The 21,320-nt window shown below is 42.8% G+C and overlaps 1 protein-coding gene across 4 annotated transcripts in view; it reads left to right on the forward strand.

Moving 5' to 3' along the window:
* MAGI3 (membrane associated guanylate kinase, WW and PDZ domain containing 3) overlaps positions 1 to 21,320 on the forward strand; it is a 55,780-nt gene that overhangs the window by 31,054 nt on the left and 3,406 nt on the right. For 2 of the 4 annotated variants that reach the window (XM_014893261.2, XM_088180477.1), the window contains 15 exons: positions 88 to 167; positions 1,570 to 1,627; positions 2,672 to 2,766; positions 3,374 to 3,562; positions 4,942 to 5,541; positions 6,531 to 6,562; positions 8,324 to 8,477; positions 8,964 to 9,055; positions 10,756 to 10,948; positions 11,632 to 11,817; positions 13,527 to 13,712; positions 17,120 to 17,213; positions 17,303 to 17,423; positions 17,926 to 18,069; positions 19,961 to 20,099. In XM_014893261.2, coding sequence (XP_014748747.1) covers positions 88 to 167; positions 1,570 to 1,627; positions 2,672 to 2,766; positions 3,374 to 3,562; positions 4,942 to 5,541; positions 6,531 to 6,562; positions 8,324 to 8,477; positions 8,964 to 9,055; positions 10,756 to 10,948; positions 11,632 to 11,817; positions 13,527 to 13,712; positions 17,120 to 17,213; positions 17,303 to 17,423; positions 17,926 to 18,069; positions 19,961 to 20,099 — 2,363 coding nt within the window. Of the gene's footprint in view, positions 1 to 87; positions 168 to 1,569; positions 1,628 to 2,671; positions 2,767 to 3,373; positions 3,563 to 3,626; positions 3,833 to 4,941; positions 5,542 to 6,530; positions 6,563 to 8,323; positions 8,478 to 8,963; positions 9,056 to 10,755; positions 10,949 to 11,631; positions 11,818 to 13,526; positions 13,713 to 17,119; positions 17,214 to 17,302; positions 17,424 to 17,925; positions 18,070 to 19,960; positions 20,100 to 21,212; positions 21,303 to 21,320 lie in introns of those variants that run through there. The other 2 variants (XM_014893262.2, XM_088180478.1) reach the window with 2 other exon arrangements.

Genomic DNA, 21,320 nt, shown 5'->3' on the forward strand with positions numbered 1-21,320 from the left:
GTCTACACTCTCCTACAGTAGTAAATACTTGAAGCAAAGTTTCTTCATTGTGAGGGAGTTCTCTTACTGGCATGTTCTGCTCCACAGTCACAACACGAAGACAACCACATGGCTTGATCCCCGGCTCTGTAAGAAGGCCAAAGCTCCTGAGGATTGTGAAGATGGAGGTGAGATGTTCAGAATGCATTTGTCACCTGTCACTGATAAATGTATGAGTTTATTCCAGCTGGATACAATCCATTACTTCTGTGGTAGCAGCTTCTCCCTGGTAGATGTGACTCTGGAGCTGGCAGTGTAGTGCTGAGTGCCCCCTGTTTGATGGCAATAGGAATTTACATAAGACTGGGGAATTCCACAGTGTATTTCCCCTGGAGTAGTAGAATCTGGCTGCATGGAAGGTTTCTCTGCATTCCTGACCAGAATATGAGATGTTTTGTTCTAGTAAGTGTCATTCTCAAGGGGAAAGCTGCATTTGAATGATGGTCTCACTGGAAACTCTTGTATAGGTGGAATATGGCAGAAGCAGAAGGTCCATAAATAACAGAATATAGAAATAACAAAGAAGGTATGGCAAAAAACATATTGTTAATAATAATTATTGCATGTGACATAGTATTTGAATGCAGAAGCTAAGGGAACAATCTGACTAATTTAAATTCCTTCAAGACTTCCAGGTCAGTAGCCTCCAGGCGATTCCTGCAACCATTTCTACACAGCTGAGCAATTTACTCTGCTAGAAAAGAGTGTATCAGGTAACAAAAGCCTGACATGTTCCAAAAGCTGAAGAAGGCTCAGAACAACCTGTCATCCTCCAAAATTGCCCAGGCTAATAGCCATGTATCTGTAATGAAGCCAGTTGGAGCAATGGCTGCATATTGCTGCTTATTAAACATATGTGCAGCTCACCACAGGATAAAAAGAGCACTTTAACAGAGATGCAGGATATACAAATGAACAAAAATGAATAGACCCACTGGGTCTTTAGTCAGGCTCTGTGGAGCAATGCTGGTTGGTATTAGTAATTGGTAGCATGCTGTCATATGCTAGGGAAATTTCTGTTATTGTCAAACTTAGGGCAGCCTCAAAGAAGATTGCAGGGCAAATTTATCCTTAAGATGTCTGGCTAACCGACTACATTCATTATTCTAATATTTAAATTTCCATAGTCAAGATAACTAAAACAATAAACTTGATAAGCTGACCTCTGTGGTAATTGCTTATTACCTTCAGTCAGTCATGAGCTGCTGGCACCGTCTTACCAGATGCTGGATTTGCCATGAAAAGGAGCCTTTTGAATGTAATTTTCAATACAGATAAGCTTTAAAGTTTATTATATATTTAAAGTGGTGTGATTTCATTGAATGCAAGGCTCATTACTTACTGGAAGAAAGAGTTAAGAGTTACAGGGCTTCAGATTCCCTGGAAAAGGCTGATACCTTTCGTCAAGGAAGAAAACGGGACCTGTATTTTCTTCATATTTTTCATGAGTCTAGGTGTTCTTTGAGGAAAACTCTGATATTTGAGGATAGTTTTCCCCTGTAATGGAGAACTTGGTCTTTCTGATTGCAGAACTTCCTTATGGATGGGAGAAAATAGAAGACCCTCAGTATGGGACATATTACGTTGAGTAAGTGCTAATTACTGATTTGGCATACTTAAAAGTTGAGCATAAAATTCTGAAGTGCTCGATATCCAGTGAGTAGAGGTTGTAATGCATTGAAAGGCCAGGTTGGAGAGGGCTTGGAGCAACCTGGTCTAGTAGAAGGTATCCCTCCCTGCTCATGGCTGGGGGTAGAACTGGATGGGCTTTATGGTTCCTTCCAGCCCAAACCATTCTGTGATTCTGTGAAACTATGAAATATATTCAGCAGAAACAGTTCTGGGGTCACAAACTCATGGCGCAAACTTCTGGTAGCACTGGCATGTGGGAAAATCCACAGTGTGACCTTAAAGACTCAGTGAAATGTTTTTCATTCAAGGAAGGAAAGCAAGTTGCAACCAAAATAATTTATAGATGGAAATGAGCTGATGTCAGTTTTCTTAGCTTAACAAAAACGTAGTCACTTGACTTAAGAGTGGCACCTGATAACTTTAAAAGAGCAAAAATAACATGTGGATCATCACTGTCTCTAAAGAGCCAAGCCAATAACCACTAAACTGCTGTAAGAGCTCTTTTGAATCTCCTTCAGGCCAGAGGAAATTAAATCTCTCCTTAACCATGGAGAAGAAAAATGATGGAGTTGAAACTGTAGGTGCAGAGAACAGCAAACATTTTTCACTTTGCAAAGCCAAGGTATTTGAATTATGCTCAAATCTGTTGGTTTTCCCCTCCTCTGCTGTACTTCTCTAGCATCTACTAGGAAAAAAGTGATGCCTGAGTTTGTAAACACTGTAGGTAGATGGGTCAAGAGAAAAAGCATGTTTGCTCAGTTCTAAACTATTACAAGTCTACCTAGTGATTAAAGGAAGTTAAATTTTATTTGCCTCAAAGTAAGTAAGCTGCTGAAAGAACAACCACACTTTCAGTATTGGTTATGAGAGTTTTTTGTTCATTTCTCCAGAGCACTCATCTGACATAATAAAATATAGTGTTTGTAGAGGGTTGTTGCTTTTGGGAAATAGTCAGAATGTTTTCTGTTGAAATCCTGACCTACCTTTTGTATGCCTGCAGTCATATTAACCAGAAAACTCAGTTTGAAAATCCAGTATTGGAAGCCAAAAGGAAAAAACAGCTAGGACAGACTGATGCTGGCCCTTCCAAATCAGGTATCACTGAATATTGTGTTCTTTGTCACATATATCTTTAGCTGCAAGTATGCATTATAAAAACCCAATTCTGGAATTCATCAAGGCATCAGCCCTGTCTTTTTGCTAGCCATTACAGTGTTGGCCCCTGGGATCTTTGGGGTTTTTGGAAGGATTTTTTCCTGTTAAAATTGAACTGAGGCACGAAGACTGCCTTTAAATAATTTTGATTGTTCTGAAGCTGGTTGTCATAAGCAGATTTGGAAAATATGGAGGGTTAGAAGAGCCATCTGGAAGTGCAGGTAAAAATCACACCTGGAGTTTTTATGCTTTTGATGTATTTTAAGCTTGGTGTTCAAGGATTAAAATTGGGAATTCGAGGTGGGAGGTTTGCATACAGCTCTGTTGCAATCTGTTCAAAAAAACCTCTTTTCTGTTCACTGAATTCAGCTGGAAAATGAGTGTAGCACTTTCCTGTCCATTTACCTTATCCCTTAAGAGTACTTCAGAAGCTGACCAACAATAAACAAGTCATTAACCTTTGTGATCCCTTAAAAATAGAGGAAAAACTTACTGGAACTAACTCTGGTTTCCTGTTTTCCTGTCCATGTATTCCATAATTCCAAAGGACCAGGGACGTCTGTCTTCACTCGAGATCCATCCCAGCTTACTGGAGCACTTATAAGGACATCCCTGAAAAAAAGTACCATGGGATTTGGCTTCACAATCATTGGAGGGGACAGACCTGATGAGTTTCTCCAGGTGAAGAATGTGTTAAAAGATGGACCTGCTGCACAAGATGGAAGAATTGCTCCGGGTCAAGTATCATTTCTGTTAACTTCCATTTCCTGGGGTACTTTGGAGAATATAACTTGAGGTGCAGGAGGTTGGATGACTCCATCTACATCCTCATTAAATTAAATTTTTTCAGATTTGTGAAAGATCTGTGCAGAGCAGTGATTGAAAAGGAAAAGAAGCAACATTCTAGATAAAAATCGACTTTAAGGGCACTTGTGAAGGTTTCAGTACATCTCCTTTAGCAAAGACACTTGTCTTCATGTTTATTCATAGAATGGTTTCCCTTCCTGTAAGTAAAGTAAAAATACTGTGTTTGAATCCTGGTTTGTTTTGCCTTGTTGCTGCCATAAACCATGACACTGATTATTAAAACTGCAAAAAACCCACAGCAGGAATGAGGAAGCCAAGTCGTGTGAGCTGGACAAATGAGGAGAGAAGAGGGATGAGGGTTCCTGCAATCCATGAAGGCTTGCACGTTTTTTCATGGTTATTACATGTATAATTAAGTTACCTATAACCTTACTATAACCTCTGGTTTGCGTATTAGAAAGGGCAAAATGCTTCTTTATGTATAACATAAGCTCTTACTCTTCAAATGAGTAAAATAATTCATACTTTGAATGATTAATATTATTTACTTACTAAATGGAACAATTTCCTGTTTTCTTGCTGATGTATTGTTTGAACTTGTTTGTATGTGGTTCATTTTCCACCTCTGCAAAAACGAAAACAATCCTGCAGAACTGTTGGAGTGAAAAGATGTGCAGCTATTCTGACTGTAGTTCATGGAATAAGAGAGATCCTGTTTTACTGATGCCTCGGAACTAAAGGGATAGGACAGTTTGCAGGGCATATTGTAGCACGCATGCAAAGTTTCACATCAAAATGATGAAAACACAAAACAAAGTGTTGGGATCTGAAGCCCACATCACTTCATTTTGAAAGTGTTTTCTAGCTATGTGTGGCAGCAGTATAAGAGTATGGAGTATGTGTGTGTGTGCAATCCTAGCTTTAAGTTCAGCCCGTCCTAAAATAAACGCAGAGCCAAAAAACCCGATCTATTCTGCATCAGGTTTAGGGTGCTGTGCAATATGAAATAAAGTAGAAGACATCTGCTTGCTGTAGTGTGCGTGCTCTGCTTCATCTCCCATGGCTGTACAGTACCATTTTTAAATCTGCTGCAGATTAAACTTTGTATATTTAGCACACTGTGTCCTGAGATGAAATAGAATAAATGCAAAGAGGAAATCCTTTATGCTTTTTGGCAATATTAGCCATGAGGTAGTATCATAGACACTAGTTACTACTTTGATGACAGCACTGTGATTTCCTCAAGGTAGACTTTTGTTGAAGGTTTCACTTCTCTTTTTGACACTGGCGAACTTTCTTTTGTAACAGGTGATGTCATCGTGGACATAAATGAAAGTTGTGTCCTTGGCTATACCCATGCAGATGTTGTCCAGATGTTTCAGCTCATTCCCATCAGTCAGTATGTGAACATGACTTTGTGTCGTGGGTACCCTCTTCCTGACGACAGTGAAGACCCCGTGGTGGATATTGTGACAGCCACGCCTGTCATTAATGGCCCGCCGGTGGCCAAGGGAGATGCTTCCGTGTCTAGCCAAGATTTAGTAGCAGGAACAGTTGTGTTGGACCAGAACGGGCAAGTGTTGGTCAACGGTCGCCTGAATGGCCCTTCCGTGGATTCAGCGGAGCAGAGGGTCTCCTTTGCCTCCTCAGGAGGCTCTCAGCCAGAGCTGGTCACCATCCCTCTGGTCAAAGGGCCTAAAGGCTTTGGGTTTGCCATTGCAGACAGTCCCACAGGCCAGAAGGTGAAGATGATTTTGGACAGCCAGTGGTGCCAAGGCCTACAGAAAGGGGATGTCATCAAGGAGATTTGCCATCAGAATGTGCAGAACTTGACGCACTTGCAGGTGGTGGAGGTGCTCAAGCAGTTTCCAGTGGGAGCAGAGGTGCCCCTGCTTGTCTTAAGAGGAGGTACAGACAAAATTGCAGTTGCCACATTGGTTATAAGCTTTTCAAAGTCCTATTTTAGTATGATGTCTAAATTGTGTCCAGTCTTGACAGCTAAGCAGCAGCTCATTATATCTCTGAGCCATTATGTTCTAAGTTTGATTTATACCCTTGACTAGTAAGGGTGAGAGCATGTTACTGTGGTTTTGTTTGGGGTTTTAGTTAGGTTTTTCTTTGGGTTTTTTCCCTTCAAAAATTATATGGTGATATGTTCATACACTATCTCTTCCAAGTCTCTGGGGAGTGCTAAAGCAAACACGTAGTCTCCAGTATAATGGAAAGCACATGATGGACTGAGTTTGTGAGGTTCTCCAAATGTATTCCAGTAACTGTATCTGTAATGCACAGGGGATTGCAGGAGATTGGAAGAAGCATTAACAAAGAGGTGCGGCTGATCACTGGGAATAGCAGAAGAAATTCTGATTTTTTCTTTGCATGTCCATACCTCTTCTTTGATTCTCAGTCACAAACCAGAATGCATCTTCTTCCCAGAAGCTGTAGTAGATAGTCCATATCTTTCAAAGGAAACTGCATCTGAATGGATTATGAAGCGGCTCATGCCCTCTCAGTGTCCCTTCAGGCTTTATTGTAATCCTGACTTCAGCCACTGGCATTTGCAAAAATCTTCAGATGTTTTTCTGTATAAATGCTACTATTCCTTAATTAGCTAAGGAAATAATTAGATTTCTTGGTGGCAAGTGAAATTCCTTAAACTGAGGGGTGACTTGGTTGACCAGTTTCTAGCAAAAAGATAAATAGATATTTTTCAGTGTTGTACAGCTTTCAATTCTAATTGAGATTTCTCTAAAGTGATGGTTTTGGTCACTTTGCCTTTTAAAAACACAGTGAGTCAGCCACTATTATTTTCACCCCAGGAGCAGCTGATTATATTGCTGTAATGTTGTTGAAACTTTCTGTAACCTGCTATTAAAATTACTTTCTATTTTCTTCAGGTCCACCTTCACCTACTAAAGCTGCCAAAGGAGTGAGTATTAGTGATGTATTTAACTTGGTTTCTGATTTGCTTTGTAATCTCTTTTCCTCTGGATTTTAGTCCCTGTGATAGCCTACCTGCAAGATGGTTTAGCAAAACCACATCTGCTTGGTAGGCATGAATTCTTTGTCAAAGTAGCTGCTGTCAGAGTACCCATTAAAATACAATATCTGGTTTTTTTGTTGCTAATTATTAAAGTCAAATGGGATTTCTAAAGGAAGTTTATGATCTTCTGATTCTTCTCAATCCTCACATAGAATTAATGGACTGGTTAATGCTGCTTTCTGGAAATGCTTATCTTTGGATCCATATTTTCAGCAAGTCTCTATGGAGATGTACATTCCTTGCTCAATACTCATTGCTCTTGGAAGTTTGATCTGTCAGGGCATCTTTAGTATATATTAGCTCAGTAAAGAATCCTTGGTCTTAATAAAACAACCTCTGATTTAATAATGCTGATATTAACACTTATGTTTATTATGATGGTTTCTGTTGTAAATTAGGCAGGTCAAACACAGATACTTCTTTAAAAATGCTTCTTGTACAGAACAAATCAGGGCAATTTAGTAAAACCCCATTACCAGAACATAGCTGTAACTTCTCTTTCTATCTTTATCCTGCTGTTTGAGTGCAACTTTAGTTGTATCCCAGCAGTGGGATAACACAAGTGCACATGCTCAGCGTGCCCAAAGACAACTGTGCTTACTAAGATCTTCAGATTCTGTTCCCTGCAAGCATCGAGGTGCCCACACTGAATAAATCAGCAGAAATCCCTGCAATTGGAGGGCCCTAGCCCTGTCAGCATGGATCCCTTGGCAATGTGCTAAAAATAGTTTGGACTTGGAGACTGGCATTCTATTCCAGCACATGTACAGGAGCAACAGCCCAGAGAGGGCTCGATGCTCAGTGACATTAAGCAGTGTGGCAAAATAATTCACTTAAAAAGGGCGAGTTCTTGTGTTTATAAAGATACAAGAAGTGTCAAACTGCTCATTGACTCTGGGCGGTTTCTTCTGCTCTTGGTGAAAAGACAGATCTACGTCTGTTCTGCTCCTGCTGTGGTTCAGCATGCACTGCGACGTGCCAGTTTTCCAGGCTGGGTTTCAGCCCAGGAGAAGTATTGAGATTTATTTTAGTGCATAATTGACTGAGAGTTTAGATGAGAGACCACAAGGACGTTTGGTGTTCTTGCCTCATGAACAGGAGTGTTGCAGCTATCAGTTCATGAAAAGGCAAATAGTGAGTTGTTAATACCTCACACTACCCAGGTGTGTCCTCCTGTCCTGTTTGTATATTGCTCCAGCAAACAGCTCATGCTGGGAGCACCTCTGGTGCTTGTGAGGAGGAGCTTGGCAGAGGACGGGAGGCAGTGCCTGTGGAGCAGTGTGTGCCAATGGTGCTGGACTGTGGTCCAGAGCCTGGCAGGTGCCTGACAAGGGTTCAGTGTCTTCTCCAAGTGTGATTGGTCCATTATGCCCCACTTCATCCCATGTGTCAGTAACCACCAGCATCTGCCCAGCTTTACTCCTCTCTGAGCATCAGTCACTTCAAACCCTTTCCGAGCCTAGTCTCCAGTAGAAATTCATGTACCAGTGAGGAAGACTTCAGGACTCTGGTCAGACACATCCACTGGAAAAGCTGTAATGTTGTTTCTTTCTTCCTGTGTTTTTCTTCTGCATGGTGTTCATTGTCTTTGCACAAGTATAGTCATGCCTTTATTTATATGGATTTTGTGTCTGCGGGCTGTTTCAGAAGGACAAGCAGGACAGTTCAGGGAGTTTGGAAGCTGTCAGCGATACCATTCCGCAGCCAATGCCCTTCCCGCCCTTTGCTATGCGACCAGGCTCTCCTAAACTGGACCCTTCTGAAGTCTACCTGAAGTCTAAGACAATTTATGAGGACAAACGTAAGTACATCATCTTCAACTTGAAAATACTCAATTATGAAGGAATTTTTTCTTTTGTTGTATGTGCAGTAAAACTACTGAAACTTTGTTGCTGTTTGTTAACCTGCTCCGGATAAAACATTTCAAGTAATGCATAATTCAAACAGGAATCAGAAAAATAAAAAATATGTTTCAACCATATTTTCAGTAAAACTGTTAATTGCAGAAATAATCTCAAGCATGGTTGTGAAGTAAACTGGAGCAAATCTGCTTATAAAAGTAATTCTGAGTTGTGTCACAGACTGGCTTTTATCCTGGTCTACTGCAGAGATGTAGTTGTGATTTCTGCTTTGAAAATTAATTATACCATTTTGAAAAGAGAATATCACTGTATTTCTGGTTACTAGTGTTTTGTTTCTAGAAGAGTCAGAGTGTACCACCAAAGCATAATCCTTCAATAATCCAAGATAGCCCCTCCATGTTTTAAAATACTGTTTTTTTTCTTAGCTCCAAACACAAGAGATTTAGATGTTTTCCTGAGAAAACAAGATTCAGGCTTTGGTTTCCGAGTGCTTGGTGGGGACGGACCAGATCAGCCTGTAAGTGAAGCTGCTCACAGTTATCTCACAGTATTGCTGTTGGAATGATTTTACTCTGTCATCCTCATTTCCCATCATCCCATCCAGGCAGTTCAGTGATGGCAAAAGTGATCAATTCGCTACCTGCCTTTCAGAGATCAGTAATTTAGTCCTACCTTTATTTTTTCCCTCTTTGCGGGCTCCAGTCTCCAAGGTTCTGTGCCCTTCCCACTACTGAGCCCATCCTTAGCCACAGTTTTTTGTCGGCCTGAGAACACTGGTGGTGTTTCTACAGCTGTTGCTGTGTCTAGGAGCCCTCGGAAGGGCCATGCTGGTCTCCAGCCTTTGCCCATTGTCACCTGATCCCAGTGGTGGCCTTGGCACAGGATGTGCCAAGATTCAGTGATTGGTGTGCTGTGCACAGCAACGCATCCTGGGAAGCAGCTGAGTGGAAGAAAGCGGTTGCTCCTTCTACCGAAATTTCATTAGGCTGTTCCTTTTCTTGCAGCCCAGTGAAACGAGGTTTGAGATGGTGACACACCCCTTTTATTTCCTGCTTCTCCCACTGGATTTTTAAGCATGCATTGAGTTGGAGGCAACTGGGCAAATGCCAGTGCAGACATCCCTGGATGGTCTGTTCTCCAAGGGCAGGTTTTAGGAGACTTCCCTCTATTTTCAAATTTGCATAAATTTCTCTCTGGGAAGAAGCACTAAGACTTGTACTATATACACTATATTCGGGGACCTTTCTTTAAGCTGTTAAGTGGAGAGGAAAAGCTTTTGGAATAGATCTGCACAGATTGTTTTTTGATTACAGTGAACGAATTCAGTTTTTCCATTCCCAGCTGTGATCCAGTGCAAGCTTTTTTTTTTTTTTTTTTTTTTTCTTTTTTCTTCCTCCCTAACATGTATTTAAAGTAAAGAGCAAAGCCAGAGAATGTTACTTCTGTTGCACTTTATAGCATTTGTGGTGTTTGGTTTCCATAACACCCATAGCTGTTAGGAAGTGTGGAGCTGGTGTCTTAAAGTGCTGTGTACTGATGAGCTGCCCACTATTGCTTAACCTCCAGCAGTACTAGCTGTAGTTGCCCTTAATCTTCCATTTAATCTGAAACTGATTCTAGCATATGAAATAGAGTGTGGTGTTCTTTTCTGTATTATATTTAGTAACACTTTCTGAGGTGGGGGTAGGCAGAACTGATGATATTTGAATTCATTATCTAATTACCAAAAGCTGAGAACTGAAGCAACTTGAAGTGTGGAACTGTCTATAAGCAACTTTTCAGAACTAAACTTGAGTTTGTTCAAAAGCTTTTATTTCTTCCTTGGTCTTGGTAGAAAAAGTAACGTAGAATGAATGTCAGAGACTTTTGTGTCATTAATGTCTAGGAAATCATATATATAATAAGTAAATGACATATGCTCATTTCAAAAGCCAAGCTTTTTAATAAACTGAAAAACATGCTCAAGAGACAAAAAGTGACAAAAATATGGATTAAAGATTTTTGAAGTATTTAGTGAACAACCCCAGGTTGTCTTGACTAGATGGGCTTGTGCAGAGTACACTTGCTGGCTGCATTTCTGCTAGAGCTGGACAGTGAGGTAATCTTTAAGAAGAGTCTTCCCAAAAGACCTCCTCTGCACAGATTCACCTGGATTCCAAGCACTGTGTGTTCTGATGAATTCATGTCCCTTTTCAAACCCGTGGACTCTGCTCACAGATTTATATTGGAGCCATAATCCCATTGGGAGCAGCAGAAAAGGACGGGAGGCTGCGTGCAGCAGATGAGCTGATGTGCATCGATGGAGTCCCTGTGAAAGGGAAGTCACACAAGCAAGTTCTGGATTTAATGACCAGTGCCGCACGGAATGGGCAGGTGCTGCTCACTGTCCGGAGGAAGATCTTCTTCAGTGGTAGGTGTCTGCTTGTCCAGAAGGAGCACATAGGCTTTGTAATCAAATCCACTGAAGCTGCTCTGGAACTTAATTACTGCACTGGGGCTGAGCAGCCTGAGATTGAGGAGGGTCAGCTATAACTCTTAAATGGAGAAAAGCAGAATTTAATAAGCTTGGACTCTGTTGCTTGCTAGCTTGTGCTGCTCGCACAGGTAAGGCTCTGAAACTGATGGTGCAGGGGTGATTTCTTCAAACCTTCTTGCAGGTAGTAGTTAGAACAGCCATTAGTGCTATGGAAATTGCATAACAACACATTCTGTTTTCTTGACATCCCAGAATGGTTTGGGTTGGAAGGGACCTTAAAGCTCATTTTGTCTCATACCCTGCCATGGGCAGGAGCACCTTCCATATGCTGTATTCTCAAGTCTTCTGCCATCAGTGTGTAGCAAGATTAACTGTATTCACACAAGAGCTGTTTCAGGGCAGGATCTTGAGATGCTGCAGTTTTAGAAAAGACTAGTCTGTGACTCCATGAATGACAAAGCTGGGGTGGGATTTACAGCTGACAAGAGCCCCCTGCTCTGATTAGCAACTGCTGCTGCTGCCACCTCATGCTGGCACTGACACCTGAACTTCATGGTTGTGCTGAAGTTGCTTGGTGTGATTTGTTCCTTATTTGTTTTTTGTCTAATCCCTGCAAGGTGAAAAGCAGGCAGAGGAGGAGGAGCCACAGCCTGTCCTGACACAAAACGGCTCTCCCCGGCTGAACCGGGTTGACTTTGCTAACCAGCCATGCCCAGAGGTCTACGACGTCCGTCTGCAGAGGAAGGAGAACGAAGGATTTGGCTTCGTCATCCTCACCTCCAAGAACAAACCTCCTCCTGGAGGTAAGTGCCATATCCTGGTGGTCCTGCCCCTGCCTGGCCTCGATGGGGTTTCTCCAGGGATATCTCCTCCTGTGCAGTACTGGTGTGTCCCTCATAGTCAGCATTCACTCACACTGGCACAGCCCAGCCAGTTGAGTCTTGGTCTGTCTTGCTTCATATTTATGCTTCTGTTCACCCAACTGTGACATAAGTGGGGAAAAGGGAATTTATATCCCACACAACCCATACCCAAGAGTGTGGACTTGTCACAGGGTGGCATTTCAGATGTAGATGTTGGTCAGGCCGTAGTGGTGTTCCATTAATTCATTGTCATTTTAATGGAAGCATAGCTTCAACCTTGCCTTTATATTATCTAATCAGGTAAAAATTCTTATTTTGGGATCTGAGGAAGTAGAGTCTACGGTATTTGGTGAAAAGCAATGAAAATGTTGCTGTCATTGAGTGTGTTTGTCTAGAAAGATCATCAATATGAAAATGTAGCCTGGTCTGGTATTGCAGTTGTGAGATATGGGCACAGCTCAGGCATAGTTGTCTCTAGTTCTGCCTCTGTGCTTGTCTCTGGGAAAGGAACTGAAATCAGGCTTTTTCCCTTTTACTTCTCATAACATTTCTTCTTTTCTCCATTCTGTCTGTTCTGGCCCCATAGCTTTGGCTTCGGGAGGAGTGCAGGGCATGGTGTCGCTCTGGGGTGAACTGAGGGAATCGAGCCAGGAGAGCTGGAAGAACTTTGAGACAATTATTACAAGTGCATGTTCATCTCGGAGACCAGGAAAAGTGGTCAGGTCTGTGCAGAGCTGATGTAGCACGCTGCTGGCCTTGCACAGTCTCCCTGCTCAGACTGCACCTGACTGAATCAATCCCTGGCAGGAGAAGTTTGATATATTTTTAAAGTGTGTTTAAGGGTTAATTTTTGTTTGCAAGTAGGGAGAGTTTGCCCGTGCATCTGAATCTCTGCATTACAGTGAATGGCTGTAACTGTCTATGAGCCCACGCTGTCTGTCAGGGCTGATGCATGAAATGGAAAACTGCATTATATATAGTAAAACAACTGTTCTGGTGTGCTCCAGGGCCACACGTTCTCACTCATCCCTTTGCAGATGTGACCCATTTCCTTTCTATGTTTTACTTCAGGCGCAACACCCTGTATGTGACAAGGCCATGCTGTTGGGTTGGCATCTCTGTTCACTCACATTCCTCATAGCAGGTTTGTCCTGTACAAGCAGTGCCACCCTTTGGAGCAGGAAAGGAGAGATGAATACTGATCTCTGGTCTGTAATGACCAGTGACAGGACCAAGGAAATGGCTGGAGCTGTACCAGGTTGCTAGGTTGAATATTAGGAAAAGGTTCTTCCCCCAGAGGGTGGTGGGGCACTGAACAGGCTCCTCAGGGAAGTGGTCACAGGCCCGAGGTTGCCAGAGCTCAAGGAGTGTTTGGACAGTGCTCTTCAGGCACAGGGTGAGATTTGTTTGGATTTTGGGATGTCCTCTGCAGTGCCAGGAGTTGATAATCCTTGTGGGTCCCTCCAACTCCGCATATTTTGTAATTCTGAGTCTATGTGATGCTTATCTGATGTGCACATGGTAGGATTCTTGAGGCTGCCCTGTGCAGGGCCAGGAGTTGGACTTTGATCCTTGTGGATCCCTTCCTGCTCAGGATATTCCATAATTCTGTGAATACTTACAGTGTTGTGCCTGTTCCTGTTTCCTAGTGATTCCTCACAAGATCGGGCGGGTTATCGAGGGAAGCCCGGCTGACCAGTGTGGGAAACTGAAGGTGGGCGATAGAATCTCAGCAGTAAACAGCCAGTCCATCGTGGAGCTCTCCCATGACAGCATCGTGCAGCTCATCAAGGATGCAGGCAATGTGGTGACCCTCACGGTGGTGGCTGAGGAAGGTAAGGAAGGTGCCACCACACTATCAGAGTTGAGTATTTATCACTGCTGAACATCATTGGCGTAAATGGAGTATTTGAAGATGTTTGGAAATGAAGGAGAGTGAATCCTAGAATATCCTGAGTTAGGTGGGACCCGTGGGAGCATCAGCTCCGGGAAGTTGAATAAGTTGGAAGCTCATGTGTTTGCTCTGTGCTGAAGCAGTGCTGAAGGCAGGTGGGACAGAGAGAGGGTGCTGCCTAGAAGGATTAACAAAGCAATGAAGAGGTAAATCCTCATGTGTGAGAGAGAGAAAGTGCTGCTGACATAGAAATGTCCTGTCCAGATCATGTATTCTCCAGCCAAAGAGAAATTACCCCTCCTCAAGGGGCTGCAGCAGCCACAGGATGATGCTTAGTGAGAAAATCTTCTCACCCTGGCTCAGGGCCTGGCCCCTGCTACTGCAGGTGCTACCAGAGCTCTGTTCCCAATGAGGCCAGTGCTGCCAGGATGCTCTGTCCCTGCTCTAAGGCCACAGGGACTCCTTCTTTTCAAGTTCTCTCCATTTAAACCTGGAGTTTTTGCTTTCTCCCGTGTTAAAACACGCAAACTCCCTAATGTGGCATCCCTGCAGCAGAAACATGCTGCAGTTTTGTCTGCCAAAGCTCCCCTTTGGAAAAGGATCACATCCCACCACATGGGAAAAAACTCTTGACAGAGTTTTCCTGCCAATCTTGCACCTGCAAAACTTGCTGTGTCACCTGAGCAAAGCGAGTCCTAGGGACTGCAAAGTCCCATCTTCAGAGACTGACTTAATGATAGCTCCCATAACACTGCATAAACTGTGGTATTGTTTCTAAACAAAAAATGTAAGTATATAAAATCCAGTAACTTGGAGAGAAAGACTGTTTTCCCACCCTGCGTTTTTCTTGAATGTTACTTATGGATTTAATTAAATTCCCTATCATTATTTTGACAGAAAGTTGCCTTTCTTCACCTTTTAAATAAGAAATACCTAGAGCCAGGCTGTGAATAAAGCCAGCACACGATTCTCTAATTTCACATTCATTGCAAATATTTAACATGCCATCTCAGCCTGTAACACAGAATTTCAAAGACTTAATGTTCCATTTTGTTAATGCTTGAAATAGAGAGACCTCTATAAGTTGTTATTTTTCTATTAAGATTTTTATTTTTATCAAATCTGGTTCATTCCAGTTTGAAGGGACACATTTCAAAGCAGTTGCCATGGGTGATGTTTATAAAGCAACTGAAATTTGAGTTGGCTGAATTAGACCTGTTTTCTCTGCAGCTTTTAGTCACCAAATCCAGACTGGTTTGGACTGGAAAGATCTGAAAGCCCGTTGGGCTGCCATGGACAGGAACACCTTCCACTTGTTTTCAAAATAGGTTCTCTGAATATCATATTTCTACCCATTATTTATGCATGACCGTACATGGACTTTGTGTAAAAACCTTTCCTACTGCCTCAATTACAGAGCTGGAGCTGAAATACGGAGATAAAACCAGAACCTGGGGAGACTCAACAAAGAGGAAAGAACCTCTCAATAGCAGCTGGTAAAACCAGAGTGAAGATCAGTCAGAAAAAATCTGTGGCTCAGAGGAGCTGGAGTTGGCATGTTTCAGATGTAAAGAATTCTGTGACAATGAAAGAGAAAGAAGCAGAACCAGTTCCACTGGAGTGGGAAAATATCTCCACTTGAAAATTCCCCTTGATGTAGCTGAAGAAATAGAGTTTAGCTCACAGTAGAACCCTGTGTAGTGGGGGAATCCAGCATAGATGTGGGCGAGTCAGGGCTTCAGGCACTCAGGAAGAGAGCTGAGCCTCTCGGGGGTGGCTCACGCCCAGGAAAATCCAGGATACAGCTCCAAAAGCACAAAATGCCCTTTTTGCTGGAACCTGTTGAGCCTCACAAGGCAGAAGCCTTGATAGAGTTTGCTGTTCCCCAGCTTTGTCCTCTTAAAGTGGCAACAAAACCTTTGCCTGGTCCCCTTCCCTCCTCCCAGGCTTTCATAGACCTGTGATCTTTGCTTTTCATGGGAATAAATGAATTCCCTTCATGCGCCAGAAGCGATTCTTTAACATTTTTCACCAAAGCAGGAGCCTGTCAGCTTTTGTCATGTATTAGCTGGGAACACATGAGAGGAGGCTGCAGAGAGGGCTGCAGGATTTTTACAAACAGATGGCGTTTTTCTTGCCTATGCTTCTAAATTAAAAATGTGAGGATAAACCAGGAGTAAAAGTTGACATTTTTTCTCTAGAGAAAAACCTCTTTAAGGCATATTATGGGAACAGCACCAAGCAGTTCTGTGGAGGGCTTGGGAGGTTTCACATACCAGAGAAATTCTGTGTAATATGCTTTAAATTTCCCTTAACATTCTTGAGCACTTTTTGTATTTTAGTGGATTTTTTTGTTCTTAATTAAGAAATGAAGTAATGTGCTGCACCTAATGGGACTGGAACAGCTCTAGTTTTGGTGCTGGGAATGATTTTTTTTTAACCCTTTCAGGGAAAAGGAATTATTAGTTTATATTTCAGCACAAAAGTCCATCTTAGGCCACTGCTTGCCATTCAGGTTCTAGCTAAGAGGAAGCTTTTTGCATAGATTGTTGTTCTTTATTCTTAAGTGAGAGTGCCATTTTTGTATCCTGAAACATGGGGCTTTTTCCAGAAATGCACTGGATTTATTGTAAAGTGCACACTAACAGTATTTTCCATGGAGGGGAAAATAATAGGAAGTTACTTTAAGTGGTTTTATTGAAACCTTTTTTTTTTTACTTAGCTTTTGGGAGAAAGCAAAACACTTTAAAATTCCTCTTGATTGCCTACCAGTGAACTCCTCCCTGCACTGTGGCTGTGGGACCGGTTCCTCACCTTGCCTGGAGCTGAGCAGTGGAAAACGCTGTTGTGCCTTAAATGAGTTGGCAATTTCCCTTTATCTGATGGGGCTTTCACCTCCAAATCCCCATTTCTCCTGCAGATCCTCATTCCCTTACCTTTACAGAGGAGTATTTCTCAAATAGACATTGTTCTTCATATCTTCTAAAATTTTATTATATTGAATATCTGAACCAACTTAGTGAATCTGATCAACCCTGATCCCCCCCCGGCACTTACCAAGTTGCAAACAGGCTAAAACCCTTCAGTTCATGTCGGAATCCATACAATTGTGTTGATGTTTCCTGAGGAAAAGCAGAGTAAAAGAATAAAAATAAAGAATAAAATTCTTAGGAATTTATTCCATGGAATTAATGAGCTGTACTTGTTTTTCTGAGCTGGAAACTCTTCTCTCTGTTGTGCCCACATGAGCAGCGGTTCCTTGGGAGCAGTAGCCCCAGCACTGTTGGTGACCATTGTCCTAGCTGTGAATTTGTGAAGTTGTGACTGTTGATTTTGTTTGAATTTTAGAGCAACGTGGTCCTCCATCAGGAACAAACTCAGCCAGGCAGAGCCCAGCCCCACAGCACCGACCACTGGGATTGGCACCGATCAACCCTGACAGGTTGGGAAAATGTGCTGGGAATGGTGGGAAAAGCTTGGCCAGAGGGATTAATGTGAAGGTAACATCCACATCCTGTCACCTTCCCGTAGGGGAGCTACAGAAGGTGAAGCTGGAAAAGAAGTTTCTTGTAGTTACCGGCTGTCCTGGCCCGAGCACAAGCACGTGGCACAGTTGGATGCTGCTTCAGGTGCTGGCAGCCGTCATTCCCAGGTACAAAAAATCATCCAGAGGGTGTGGAGACATAGGGAATACATCATCTATCAAGGCACTCTAGTGGCATTGCCACAGAGTTCTCAAAAACAGAATGTTAAAACATTTCTCTGTTGGACAGGTAGAACAGTTGTGTATAAAAACATCCTGAAGTGTCTCACAGAATGTTTTTGCTCATGTTTTAAATGTGACTATCTCCTTAGGGTAGTTGAACACTCATGTTAGTTATGAAAGAAACAGAAAATGCTTGTAATGGAGCAACTACAGACCCTTTGGCAAAGTTTCTTCAAGAATTTTGTGCCTATCTCAGACTTTGAAGGAAAGATGTTCTGAATGTTTAGACTTAGGTTAAAACCATTACCCTGAGTCACCCCAGAGTTGAGATGAATGCTGTTTAAATGCTCAAAATACAGAAATACTGAAATTTTTTCAACAAAAAAACAGAAGGTTAAATCTGCCTACAGGTCCTCATCTCTTCCCCCCCCTCCAATTTCCTGCACAGAGTCCTGGCTGTTTCCCAGTGGAGTTGGAAAGGGGCCCTCGAGGATTTGGATTCAGCCTCCGAGGAGGAAAAGAATACAACATGGGCTTATTCATCCTCCGTCTGGCTGAGGATGGGCCAGCAGTCAAGGATGGGAGAGTCCATGTGAGTTTGGCTTCTCTAATCAATTTGTTGATGCAGTTGATCCATTAATTTACCCAGGGTGGCAACAAACATGGGTTTTCACAAGCACAGGGTCCCAGAACATCATCTGGGCCTCTCCCCTTCTTCCAGCTATCCCTGTGGCCATGGGCTTTTGGAAGAGAGATCCATGAACAGCTCTAGCTGCCCAAAAGAAATTGTCTGCCTTGCTAGGTTTGCAGTAGCAGCCCTGGGCATGAGCAGCAGCTACTCAGGGGTATTTTAGAAGCCCCAACAAGAGATGGCACAGTGGACCAGAGAACTGGGAGGAGAATCACTGTCCAAGTCAGTTAATTTTTAAGGAATGTTTGTGTGTACATTGCGCTGCTGCTGTTCTGTGCCGTTTCTGGAGATGCAATCCTGATTTTCCCCTAAATGCTATGTTGCCTTTGTTTAAGGAATTCACTCTCAAGTATTGTAATAAAAGCAAAGTACAAGGGTACAACAGAAGTAATGATGGTAGGTGAGGCCATGCGGCTACTGCCCTGAGTTGGATTTTCAGAGGCTGGAGCGTGGAGGTGAGCCAGGTGCCCATGAGATGCCGTCCCTTGCAGCCAAAACAAGCAAAAAATTGTTCAGTCCAGAGAAGAGGAACAGAAGGCCAGACCTCACCGGGGTCTGCAGCTTCCTCGTGAGGGGCAGTGGCAGGCCCTGGGGAAACGGCTGGAGCTGTGTCAGGGGAGAGTTAGGTTGGATATCGGGAAAAGGCTCTTCCCTCTGAGGGTGGTCACGCAGTGGAACAGGCTACCTACCCAGGGAATGGTCATAACCCCAAGGCTGCCACAGCTCAAAGAGTGTTTGGACAACACTTTCAGGCACAGGATGGGATTGTTGGGGTGTGCTGTGCAGAGCCAGGAGTTGGACTGGATGATCCTTGGGGGTCTATCCTTGACACTAATCCTCTCACGGTGTTGGCATGTGCCAAATCCCCAGCCCAGCCCAGAGCACAGATGGGCTGAGCTTGCCCAGCCTGAGGTTATTCACACTTTTCATTTCTTGTCATCCGTGTGGTACTGCTTTCTGGATGTACTTTAGCAATGTGAGATGGAATTCCTCATCCAGCTAGCTGAGCTGTCCTGATGTGTCCCTGTCCCTGCCTGTCCGTGAGGAGCCAGCAGTGACCTTCTTTAACAGAGTGACTTCAACAAAGCCCAGGAAGCCTCTTTAAGCTGCTAATGTTACACATCAGTGACATCTGTTGGCTCCTGTGTACAGTGCCAGATAGGCTCCCCCTCTCTTTTCTCATTTCTCTTTCCAATTTCCCCTAATAGAGAGCTCTTTTTGGGATATGCTATTCCAGCGCCTTTCCAGCAGCCAGGGAAGTTAGCGCAAGCTGAAATTACCTGCCTGGTACCTGTGAGAGTTGTTTACTGGCTCTGAGACCTCACTAGTGATATCTCCAACCTGAAATTACAATTTCTTTCCCTGCATCAAACCCGTTTGTGTGGTGTTCAGCTCCGCAGTGGGTGTAGGGAAGGTGCTGTGTCCTCCCCTGGATAGGGTGACCTCAGACAGGTGTGATGTGGTTGATCCATGCGCTACTTCCACATCGTCATCCAGAATGAAAATACATTCAAGCACGTTCTGCATACATTCAAGCTTGATTACTTGTAAATAAATAAAAGATGTGGTTAAGATCTCTGGAATCTTTTCCTCTGTGCACCTCTGAACCCCCTGACGCTGGGGTCACAATGCTGCTTGCCATCCATTAGGAACAGTGTCACTAATGCCCACTGGATTTTAGCATGAGAAGGAAAACAGAAACATCTGCCTCTTATTTTTTCTTTCTAAATTAAAAACCAGTTCACAGTGTCAGAGATTGCCAAGGACTAATCTGGTGCTCTTTTTTCCTCAGGTTGGTGACCAAATTGTGGAAATTAATGGAGAACCTACCCAAGGAATCACTCACACACGAGCCATTGAGCTGATTCAGTCTGGAGGAAATAAAGTTTTGCTGCTCCTGAGACCAGGGACTGGACTGATACCAGATCACAGTACGTTTTCTCAAGGGCTTTTTTGTGTTGAGGGCGCAAGGCAAGGAAGTAGGATAAGGAGATTCTGCTGCTTGTTCTGATGCAATAGTTGTCAGTTGCCTTTGTGGCAGCTGTGCATTCGTTATTGAATTACATTAAAAATCAAAATATAAAAATTGAAAATTAAAATATCTATTTTCAAATACAAGAACTATTTGGGGTAAAATTAACGCATGACTAGTACGTAGTAGTATTGTGCAATCTGAAATTATTCCATATTTCTAATTAGTTTTTCGGCTCTGTTCAGGCTAATCAAGTTTTTCTATAAAAATATGCTAATTAACCCTAATTGCCTTTTAATTTTGACGAAAATTCTCTGTGCTACAATATTGTTAAAAGTTTGTTTCTGTACATATTTACTTCTGGTTTTAGCCTTCTAAATGATGAAACGCTTTGTTTTTCAAAGCCAAAACTTCAGGAAGCAGGAAAGGGACAACTTTACTCTCCAAAGAGATTCAGTTTGATTCAACTGAGCTCAGAACTGATGACTTTGGGTCTGACTCAATCCCAAGATTGCAAATTCATTGCAATTGCATTTCAGTCTTTATAACCTGTGATGCTGACACCAAGGTGCTGATGTTTAAACTTCCTAAGTTGTAGGGTCACTTTTTCTGATAAGGAGTTTTTCAGTCAGTGACCAACTCCGAGTTTATCCTTTCAAAATCCCAAACACACAGTTTGAGCTGTCAAATACTTTGTGTATTCTGTCACTTACTGGCATTCACTCAACGGGTAAAATCTGCTCAGAACTGTCTCAATTTCTTTCCTTCCGAGAACTAGAAAAGGGTCCTGAGCATCACTCCTGGCCCTGCTGGTCAAAGAAATTCCCTGAACTTGAGGGAGAAACCAAATCAGACAACAGGGAACCTCTGGAACATGTTCAGGCCTGTCTAGAGTGGAGCCTGGGATGAGGTGAAGGAAGAGGTGGAGTGGGGAAGGATTTACTTCCTTTTGCCTTGCTGTTAATCCCACATTTCTGATTGAAATCTTGCTTGCTGTACTCTGTGATTTTTTTTTTTTTTTTTTTTTTTTTTTTTGGTATGTACTTCTGGGCTTTTTCTCTTCCTCCTTCAGGTTTGGCTCCTTCCAGTCTGTGTCCCTACGTGAAACCTGAGCAACATTAAGGGCTTTCAGTGCTTTTTTTGGTTTTTCCTTAAAGACTTGGTAAATCTGCATGTCTTG

Source organism: Sturnus vulgaris, chromosome 29 (assembly GCF_052056855.1).
Source record: "Sturnus vulgaris isolate bStuVul1 chromosome 29, bStuVul1.hap1, whole genome shotgun sequence".
NCBI lineage: Eukaryota > Metazoa > Chordata > Aves > Passeriformes > Sturnidae > Sturnus > Sturnus vulgaris.